Below are 11,869 nucleotides of genomic sequence, written 5' to 3' on the forward strand. Positions count from 1 at the left end.
ATCAATTCTGAAAATCACCAGAATTGATAAATTAGCAACTCATATCCATTTTTGAATTTATCTGAAAATTCACTTTTTTTTTTATTTGAATCTGTTTTATATTGAATCTGATTATGATTTTACTATTAATATCAAGACTTATTTAAATACTTGTTTCATATTAAAAATATATATTTTTTAATTTTTTTTTATTTCAAAAACTGAAAAAAAATTTGTATATATATTTTATTTTGACTTAATAAAAAAATATACATCTATGCTAAATATACAATACTAATTATATTAGAAAGATATGCTAAATATACAATACTAATTAAATTCCCAACTCGTCAAAATCGGATCAAATACTCAATAGTTTTAGACATGAACTTTAGCATTAAGGTATGTATATGCTTCTAGTTAAATAAGATGTTTGAGCTTGTTTAACAAAAGACATGGAGAGCCCCACTATTACTTCGTTGCAGATAGGGATGTCAGATGTGCATTCACTCAATTATAATTTTTAGCGAAATCGAAATAGAATCAAACTGAATATTTTTGTTGTGTCAGTTCAGTAAATTCGGTGGATTTTACACAAATTTATCTTATTTTCTTGTTTGAAATAAAAGATGAAAGAAAAAAAAAAATTATATGTTACATACAAAAAAAGTTGAGCACCCGGAATTGTTAGCAAATACACATTCTAGTTTTGTTAGTCACTCAGATGATTGAAAGCCACATCCGGATATATTCTTACCGAAAAATACTAGCCAGGACCGGGGTGTATAGTTTTTTTTTTTTTGAAAGAGCCAATAGACTAATCTTTATGTTAGATGGCGAAGCTATATCTTGGAAAAGTGCTAAGCAGACCGATGAGACAATAGTATCGTCTTCTACTATGCAAGCTAAGTTCGCAGCCTATTATGGAGCTATGTGGGAAGCTATGTGGTTTTATTTTTATTATACTCTGTATATGTGCGAAGTTATTTATATATATATGGAATTATTTACTCCATCATATTCAGGTAAAATGGCCAGAGCTATTGAGGACCGGAGATTCTTATGGCATCACAAGACAATTATCTCACTTTTCATATATTGCCTGATTTTGGTTTTTTTTGTTGCAGAAAAGGACCTCTGAAAATTATTTGATAAGCTTGAAATTTGAATATCAACAGCTGAAAGAAGGATCCTCACCTTCGTGTAATGTGCAGGAGATTAATTTTTTGTACTAGGATTTCCATCTCTCACTTTTCCTGTTTGCTTCGAAAGGAGTAGATCGCATCTGCAGAATTTGAACTTTTTCTGTCCTGCTGAGATGGAAGTTAATTGGAAATTGAAACAATGCATTTACCGCTTGTCTGTTTAATGAACAACACAGTTTAAACAGAACACAAGCTACTTAGTGAGTTTTCTCCAAATTATAGGCAAAGGAAACGTCCATTGCCAGGAACAAAAGATCAAGCAGGTTTCAGGACCGAAGGATCTTCTTATGGAAAATCCATAACTTGAATGTATCTGTAGACCAAAAAGAGCAGTTTCAAATGCAGATCAAAAATAAATCTGCATAATTTGAGCCTAAAGAATATCTCATGACATTATGAGAAAATCTTAAAAATTTGTTTCTATTTTATGTATGTTGTCTTGCTGTATCGAAACTAAGCTTATTTCATACTAAACTAAAGAGAATGACAATGGTGTCATTTGATTACACAATTTATCATTTTGTGTGAAATTGTAATATTAACTAACAAGTGGCAATTATATAACAAATGTTCTATGCTAAAATCTCACTTTGCACTTACACCTTGAGAACGTTTAGAGCCGCTTAGCAACTTTTGTAAAAGCGGAATCTTTCTCGCTCGAAATTAAATTTACTACCAATTCCGTGCTGCTGGCATTTGCAGAGAACCCCTTACCAACCATTTCATTAATAAGTTGTGCTGCCATGGAGAAATCTTTGTGTCGGAGATATCCTTGGATAATCACATTATAAGAGCAACTATTTGGTAAGCAACCCTTCCCTTTCATTTTCCTGAAAACCTTCAATGCTTCATCCAGTAATCCTTCTTTACAAAATCCTTTGACCATTATAGTGTATGTGAAAACATCAGGCTTCAACCCCTCTATGGAAAGTCTAGAAAACAATTCCTTTGCATCTTTAATCTTTCCAATTTTGAACATACCATCAATCAGGTTACTATAGACAACAAGGTCAGGCTTCAATAATTTCTTTTGCATTTCATGAAATAGATCCTATGCCATATCAACACAGCTATGCTTACAAAAGCCATTTATCAAAACCGAGTACGCCACCACGTTGGGAGAATAGCCACTGGCCCACAAGTTCTTGAAAAACTTATGCGCAGCCCACCGGCTCTTTGCTTTACACAAGCCATGTATAAGAGAATTATAAGTGAAATTATCAGGCATCAAGCCTTTGCAAGGCATTTCATCAAGAAGCCGCATTGCTTTGTCTATCCTTTTTCTCCTACAGTAACAATGAATCAAGATGTTGTAGGTAACAACAGTAGGTGCACAGCCCTGGCTTACCATCAGGTCAAATATTTCTCTAGCTTGATCCACTTGGTTGTGTAGACAATGTCCGTCCATCAATGAACTGTAGGTGATAATATCAGGTTATAGTCCTCTCTGCATCATCAATTTGATTACACCATGAGCCTTTGAAACCTTTCCTTCCTTACAAAGTCCATCAACCAAAGTACTTAAGGTAATTATATTTGGTGTGATGTTTGCTCTCAACATTTGGTTAAGCAACATAAAAGCTTCCTTCCATCTGCTTGACATGCACAGACCATGGATTAAGGTGTTGTAGTTCACAACACCAGGCAAGATACCTTCGCTCTTTATTTTCAAGAAGAGGTCTAATGCCTCGGTAACAAATCTATCCTTGCAGAGGCTGTCAATGATAGCATTAAATGACACCACATTAGGGTCGCAACCTTCCTCCATCATTCTTTTCAGAACACCAAAGGCCACATTGGTTTTCCCAATTTTACACAGACCATTCACAATCACAGTATAGGTATAAACATTGGGTTGATACCCTTTTTCAACAATATCATCAAACAAATCCACAGCTTCACCAAATTTATCCTCCCTACGAAGCCCATGGATAAAGGTAGTAAGCGTTACAATATTAGGCTTCAAACCGAGTTTGAAGATTTTACCGATAAGAGAGTACCCAAAATCCACATGGTCTGGATGGCAGAAGCAATTAATCAAAATATTAATAGAGCAAAAAACGAATGAAATCCCAAACATTTCCATCTGTTTAGACAGAGATATGACAGTAGTATAATGTTTCATTCGAATAAGTGCAGAGAACAATTTACTAAATTCCTTAATAGCGGAAGGAGGATTACTAAATTCCTTAAATTAAAGGAAGCTAAACAATCATCAATGTTGTGGAATGAACCAGAATTGATTTTACCTCTCAAATGAGTACTGCTTTTAGAACTACTAAAAGAAAGGGAACCAAAAATACCCATTGGCCGACGAAGCCAATTAGTAAGGCATCTCCGGCTGCTAGTAAACATCTGCCTCTGCGTAAAAGAACCAGTCGGAAAATTGGCTAAAAGGGGATCTTGCTCTCGTAATCTCACCTAATATTTTGGTTCAACGGTGAATGGATCGGGTCACAACATCACGGAACCAGTCCATATCTTATAATATTTATTAAATTAATAAATAAAGAAAAAGGAACTTGGTTCCATTTTTTTAAATTAATAAATTAATAAATTAGTAAGCTTCTTTTTTTGGTTTACAAAGGGACTTGGTTATTTATCAAAGTTCCATTTAATACGCTTTATTTATCGAGTTCTATAAATTCGTAAAAGAGTGAGAAATTGAATGAAATATAAAATTAATGAAAGTATAAAATTTTAAGATTAAATATCCTTCAAATCAACTTGGTTTTGAGCATGCGAAAATTAAAGGCTACGAAATAATATTTTAAGATTAAACTAAAATAAGCCTGATGATGATTCATAATCAGCTCAAATACACCATTCATATACAAACCAAAAATAAAATAATAAATAATAAAAATACAATTGAAACCTAACATGATTTGTGTTGGGCTCCAATTTTCTATTGGAAGGTATATTATTAGATTTGGAAAAAAAGTATCTGGTGTTGCACGTTTATATAATATATAAAAGCAAAGAAGTCTATTTTAAATGACAGTCAAGTATAAGTCTCTAAAATTATCAAGTGTAAGTAGAGTAGTTATTTAGTATAATGGTAAGAAGATAAATTGTAATGACAACAATGGTAAGAAGATAAATTATTTTATAATTTCAAATAATGTCACGTAGGAGGAAAAAATAAATTTGTAGAGAAAAATTAATTTTATTTTTCTTTTATATCCAAAAAAAAAAATAGGTAACATAAATTTATTCCAAAAAAAACCTTATTTTCTATATAATATATAAAAACAGAGAAGTCTACCTTGTGACAGCCAAGTGTAAGTCTCTCAAATTGATATGAGTAAAGAGAGCAATTATTTGGCATAATTGTAAGAATCTAACTTGTAATGGACATAAATTGTAAGAAGATAAGTTATTTTATATTTTCAAATAATATCAAATAAGAGAAAAAAAAAGAAAAAAAAACTAAATTAATAGGAATAAGCAAAAACTATTTTATTTGGAAATTAAAAAAAATAAGGGAAAAAAATTTCCATAATTTTCTCTTAAATTAGAAGAAAAATAAAAAACTATAAAAATAAATTTATAAAGAAAATTTTATTTTATTTCTTTTTATATCCAAAAAAAATAAGTAACATAAGTTTTTTTTGGAAAAAAAATTAGTTCCTTCATATTTTTTTCTTAAATTTAGTTCTAAAAATGTCCGTATTCAACGAATTGGCCAGACCTAAATTTTTTTGTTCCATGTTCATGAGTTTTTTTATCCAATAAAATCTCCCACCTTTTTAGAGTTACGGTTTGATGAAAATTGATCATTAAAACTTTTTACTCTCTGCATTTTCTTTCCTCTATTAATTTTATTTTTCTTTCATATCCAAAAAAATAAATAATAGAAGTTTTTTCTGAAAAGAAATTTAGTTCCTTCTTATTTTTTCTGATAATTCAATAATAAGAAAAGAAACAAAAACAAATTAAAAAAAAATTCATTTTTTCTTGGTAATAAAAAAAACCTTGATCGATTATCTTAGTTTATGGAGTAGTCTCATATATCAAAAGTTAGGTTCTATGGACATGAGACATGAGAAATAGGACACATATGTGATACGAATAATTTTTTAAAAAAGTAGGATATCTACACGCTTAGGACACTCTACACTGAATAAATAAATAATTATTTATAATAAATCATAAACATAAAATAAAAAATACTTAATTTCTTATTTCAATATAATTAGTTAAATTCTCAAAATTTGATATCACTATTAAAAAATACATTAATAGTGTGTGTATTTTTTTATGCAAGTCAGGGAAGGACCCAAGAGTGTGCCAAGGGGGCAATGAGCCCCTTTGAAATTTTTTTAAAAAAATTTAAATATTCAATTTTTTGGTAAAATGCATAAATTAGTCCATGAATTCATAAGGTTTTACTCATTGTGCCCTTAAATTTTTCTTTATCAATTTTAAACTCTATAACTTTAATTTTGGTAAAAAGATGGTCATTTCTAATGGAAATTTTATGGCATTGACTGAAAAAATAACCTAACTATGAACTTACATAAATTCTATTCTTTTAATAAGAGAAAATTTTAATTTTGACATATAGAATAATAAAAAGGAAAGAAAAGAAATAAATAAGGCAAATGTTGTAAAAATTTATTTAATAAATTTTAGACTAAATAAATTTTAGACTCAAAATTTTCAATTTTACATTCCAAAATTTTCTCAACAATAAAATAAGTTGTGAATTCTATATAAAACGTTTTTGTAATTAAGGTCTTTAATTTTTATCATATTAGCTGCACAAAATTTTCAATGAATAGAAGATTAGAAATTTTCAATGGATTTTTATTTTCTTTCTCCAATAATGTTCTTCAATTTATAATTGGGCCCCCTCAACCAATTTTTTAGGCATGTCCCTGATGCAGGTCATACTAGGGAGTGTCAAAATAGATCATAATATGCAAACACAAATCGTCTAACATGCGAAATAAATAGATTAAAGTTGAGGTTAAACGAGTTCGTATCATAAACGAGTCATCCATTTATAATGCGAATATAAACGTCTCGTGTCGCGAATTAACACACGGGTTAGACAAGTGACCCGTTGATTTAAGATTAAAGAGGTACTTTTAGTGTTCGATATAAATACTCCAACTAAAACTTATTTAAATTTTATTGTTGTATTACTTTTTTATTTTAGTTATGAATTTTGAAGAATTTATGCATTTTATGAACGAAAATTTATTTTTAAATATGGTTGGAGTTAAATGTTTGAAATTTAAAAATATTATAAGCAGGTTAAATGAGTCGTATACAGGTCAATGGTTGTATATGAGTTAACACGACTCACTTAAGCTGTTTATGATATTCGGCGGTTATACGTGTTGTATTCGTGTCACCTGTCTAATTTTCGTATCGTGTTTGTATTGATAAATTTAATACAATTATTAAATTGGTCGTAAGATTGACCATAATCATGTCACGTGTTAGGCAAATCCATGTCGAACCTAACACGCAACCAATTTTGACACCCCTAGGTCATGTCATGCATGACTTTTACTATTGCATGGTAAAAAGCTTGGCAGGATATTTAAGAAGACTCATCTTAGCATTGCAACTTTTTTTTAGCATATCTTAATGATATACAATTTTGTAATGCATTTCATAATCATTTTGTTATACAATTTTGTTATTTTTCAATGATGTTATAAAAGATTATTTCATCGTTTAATATTACTCTGTGCATCGTGTGGGTTCTAACAAAATGCCTTAATAATGTGCATTGTCGTTCCATCGATTATGAGAGATAGGCTAATAAAAAGCCTTAGCATGAAGAGAGGTGGGTTGCCTTTGTTGGACCTTATGAGCACCACCCGAACCTTCTTTCAAGGCGGCAGAGCTTAACTGAAGTTAGGCCTGGCCACAGTTCCGAAATCGCCAGTTCCGGTTCCAAAACCACTTGTTCCGGTTTTAAAAAATTTGGAATTGAAACCGAACCAAAAATTGATAGTTCCGGTTATGGTTTGGAACCGAATAGTTACAGTTCTGGTTCTGGTTCTTCAATTGTTTCAAAAATGATGATTTCGATTGGTTCTCTAACCGATATTTCAGCGAATCGCATAATTGTAAAATAAAAACGTAGAGAACATTTTTTTTTGAAAATTTAAAATTTAAAAATTTATGAAATAATTTATAAAAAAAATACTCTTAAAAAATTAAAAAATTCTTGAACTTAATTTACTTTTTTTAAAAAAGACTTGAACTTAATTTTTTTTTTTTAAAAAAAAGACTTGAACTTAATCTTTTTTTTTTAAAAAAAAAGTCTTCAACTTAATTTGTTTTTTGTTTAAAAATGCCTAAATTTAATTTATTTATATTAGTCGAGAATGAAATCGAAGATATCGTTTGTAAGGATAAATGAATATTGTCTTTCTCCAATCTTTCCCTTGCCCTTAGCAGAACTTAAGTTTCCTCTACTTGCCATTACGGGAAAATAATATGTAACTTGGAAAATTAAATAAAAAAATTAGAGAGAATAATTAGAGATTAAAATTTGAAGAAATTAATTCGCAATAATTTGGACAAATAATTTGAGATTGGATTTTGAAGAAATTATTTGAATATTTTGGACAATAATATATGAATGAAAATTAGAAAATTGTAAAGTAAAGATTATTTTGCATGAGAGGATTGTAAATGGAATGAGGTATTTATAATAAATCCAAAAAATCAATTTTCCAGAAATACCTTTGAAATTAGCCGTGTTTAGTTTTTAGGATGGGTAATTTGGGGATTTCAGAAACTATCTGAAAAAAAATGCCGGTTCCGGCTTAATATTCAAAATTTACTTGGAATCGCCGATTCAAATCGTTGGTTGTAACTAGCTGAAAAAACCATCTGTTCCGAACGGTTCTGGGAACCGCTGGTTCACATTTCCAAAATTGGTGGAATTAGAACCGAACCGTAGGCCACCGATTCTGGTTCCAATTTGGACTGTTTCCGGTTCCCACCGGTTCGGTTTTGACATATAGAATAATAAAAAGTAAAGAAAAGAAATAAATAAGGAAAATGTTGTAAAAGTTTATTTAATAAATTTTAGACTCCAGTTTTCTAATTTTACCCTCCAAAATTTTCTCAACAATAAAACACATTGTGAAGTCTATATGAAACGTTTTTGTAAAAACTGTCATGTCATGCATGATTTTTACTATTGCATACTTTGATAAAAAGGTTGGCAGGATATTTAAAAAGACACATCTTAGCATTGCAACTTTTTTTTGGCATATCTTAATGAGATACAATTTTATAATGCATTTCATAATCATTTTATTATATAAATTTGTTATTTTTGAATGATGTTATAAAAAATTATTTCATCGTTTAATATTGCTCCGCGCATCGCGTGAGTTTTAATAAAATGCCTTAGCAATGAAGAGAGGTGGGTTGTCTTTATTGGACCTTATGAGCACCACTCGAACCTTCTTTCATGGCGGCAGAGTTTAGCTGAAGTTAGACCTGGCCATGGTACTGGAACTGCCAATTCCAGTTCCAGAACCAACTGTTCTTGTTCAAAAAAATTTAAAACTGGAATCGAACCGAAAATTGACGGTTTCGGTTATGGTTTGGAACCGAACGGTTACGATTCCATTCTAGTTCCTTAACAGTTTTAAAACTGACGGTTCCGGCCAGTTCTCTTACTGATTTTTTAGCGAATCGCATAATTGTAAAATAAAAAAGTAGAGAACATTTTTTTTTTCAAAATTTAAAATTTAAAAATTTATGAAATAATTTAAAAAAAAAAACTCTTAAAAAATTAAAAAATGCTTCAACTTAATTTTTTTTTTTTTAAAAAAGAATTGAACTTAATTTATTTTTTTCAAAAAAAGTCTTCAACTTAAAGAGTATGATGCAAATTTCATTGTAAAAGCCTGCAACAAAAAATTTGCCAATTTATTACAAGCTTTTGCAATGAAATACATTATATTATTTACAGCTCTGCTAAGTAGAGTAAGGAAACAAATATTAGAAATTCTCTTGGACAGCAGATTTTAACAAGTGAAAAGAAAAAACACTACTACTTTTTTTTCTCTTGATAGCAAACAAAATCAATTACTATTACACCTTGAGAAGTCTGATACAAATATAAATATTGAATTGCAGAAAATAGAGACAAATTTAAGTCATATAACCCAAAACAGAACAACATCTCCTGTGACTGTATAACAATTGTTCTTTCTTAAAATCTCACTTCAACTTTACACCTTGAGAACTTTTAGAGCAGCTTAGTAGCTTTTTCACAAGCAGATCATTGTTTACTACCAACTTCACAGTAGTCGCATCTGCAGAAAACCCCTTGCCAACCATTTCATCAATTAGTTCTGTTGCCATGGACAAATCATTGTGTCGGAGATATCCTTGGATAATCACATTATAAGAGCAATCATCTGGTGAGCAACCATTCCCTTCCATTTTCCTAAAAACCTTTAATGCTTCATCTAATAGTCTTTCTTTACAAAGTCCTTTGACCATTATAGTGTATGTGAAAACATCAGGATGCAACCCTTCTATGGAAAGTCTAGAAAACAATTCCTTTGCATCTTTAACCTTTCCAGCTTTGAACAGACCATCAATTAGAGTACTATAGACAATAAGGTTAGGCTTCAATAATTTCTTTTGCATTTCATGAAATAGATCCAATGCCATATCAAGACAGCTATGCTTACAAAAGCCATCTATCAAAACCGAGTACACCACCACGTCGGGAGAATAGCCACTGGCACACAAGTCCTTGAAAAACTTATGTGCAGCACAAGGGCTCTTTGCTTTACACAAGCCACGTATAAGAGAACTATAAGTGAAATGGTCAGGCATCAAGCCTTTGCGACGCATTTCATCAAGAAGCCGCATTGCTTCATCTATCCTTTTTCTCTTACAGTAACAATGAATCAAGATGCTGTAGGTAACAACAGTAGGTGTACAGCCCTTGCTTACCATCTGGTCAAAAATTTCTCTAGCTTGATCCACTTGGTTGTGTAGACAATATCCATCCATCAATGAACTGTAGGTGATAGCATTAGGCTGTATTCCTCCCTGCATCATCAATTTGACTACGCCATGAGCCTTTGAAACCTTTCCCTCCCTACAAAGTCCATCAACCAAAGTACTGAAGGTAATTATATTTGGTGTGACGTTTGCTCTCAACATTTGGTTAAGGAACATAAAAGCTTCCTTCCACCTGCTTGACATACACAGACCACGGATTAAGGTGTTGTAGGTCACAACATCAGGTAAGATACCTTTGCTCTTTATTTTGAAGAAGAGGTCTAATGCCTCAGTAACAAATCTATCCTTGCAGAGACTGTCAATGATAGCATTATATGGCACCAAATCAGGCGCACAACCTTTCTCTACCATCCTTTTCAGAATACCAAAGGCAATGTTGGTTTTCCCAATTTTACACAGACCATTCACAATCACAGTATAGGTATAAACATCGGGTTGATACCCTTTTTCAACAATATCATCAAACAAATCCACGGCTTTACCAAATTTATCCTCCCTACAAAGCCCATGGATTACGGTAGTAAGCGTTACAATGTGGGGCTTACAACCAAGTTTGAAGATTTTACCGATAAGAGAGTACCCAAAATCCACATGGTCTAGATGGCAGAAGCAATTAATCAAAATACTTAAAGAATAAATATCATGTGAAATTCCAAACATTTCCATCTGTTTAGAGAGAGAAATGACAGTAGCATAATGTTTCATTCGAACAAGTGCAGAGAACAATTTACTAAATTCCTTAATAGCGGAAGGAGGATTACTATGAAGCATCAAATTAAAGGAAGCTAAACAATCATCAATGTTGTGGAATGAATCAGATTTGCTTTTACCTCTCAAATATGTACTGCTTTTAAAACTACTATAAGAAACGGAATCAAAAATACCCATTGGCCGATGAACCCGAAAAATAGTAAGGCATCTCCGGCTGCTGGTAGACATCAGCGATATCTGCCTCTGCACAAAGCGAGAGAGAAGCAGTTTATCTTCCTCTGCGTAAACAGTTTTTGGAAGGAAATAGTTTTTGCTCTCGTTTAGTCTAATACCTAATTTTTTCGAGTTCGTTTCTTCAATGACGACAATTGGATCCGGCCACCCACCATGAAACCAGACCCAAAATGTGATTACTTCTTCAAAACCCAAAATTGCCCCTACCAGATTTCAACTAATTTCTTTTTTGGAAAATAAATAGTCAACGAATACAAATTTTTTTGATTAGTATTAAAAATTCTCTTATGCAATTCCTGTATCTTATACAAGTATTTAGTGCTGTTTGCATTATTCAAGCAATTGGTGTGCTTTAAAACTTTGAAATTGGTATGATAATTGATATTTTATATATGCTCATTTTGATCAAATTATCAGAATTAGATATAGACTTCATCATCAAATTATCCATTAAGCAAAGAAATAAATTAGAGGGGGCCTATTTTACAGGGGAAATAAATAAAAATTGAAGTCAAATTTATATTTAATTTTACTTCATCAAATTTTGTCTTTTGGCATGAATTTTGAGATCTTTCGCCCATTATATTTGGTAACTATTTACTAGTTTATATTTTTTATTTGTCTCTGTATATGTTTAAATATGTAATAATTGTCTTTTATTTTTATTTGCTAGTTTATATTCTTTACCGGTCTTACCTTCAATAGCAACT

General features: G+C 31.1%; 1 protein-coding gene across 1 annotated transcript; it reads right to left on the reverse strand.

Annotated features, from left to right (window-relative positions):
* Positions 1–1,590: 1,590 nt before the first annotated feature.
* Positions 1,591–11,373, reverse strand: LOC105638535 (uncharacterized). Its single transcript, XM_089719274.1, is given in 2 exon segments — positions 1,591–3,378; positions 9,399–11,373. Coding segments are annotated over 2 exon segments (3,285 nt in total). The 5' UTR covers positions 11,103–11,373; the 3' UTR covers positions 1,591–1,797.
* Between the last annotated feature and the right edge of the window lie 496 nt (positions 11,374–11,869).

The sequence above is a fragment of the Jatropha curcas genome, chromosome 3 (assembly GCF_041381405.1).
Source record: "Jatropha curcas cultivar XTBG-Jc1 chromosome 3, XTBG_Jcur_1.0, whole genome shotgun sequence".
In the NCBI taxonomy this organism is placed as follows: domain Eukaryota; kingdom Viridiplantae; phylum Streptophyta; class Magnoliopsida; order Malpighiales; family Euphorbiaceae; genus Jatropha; species Jatropha curcas.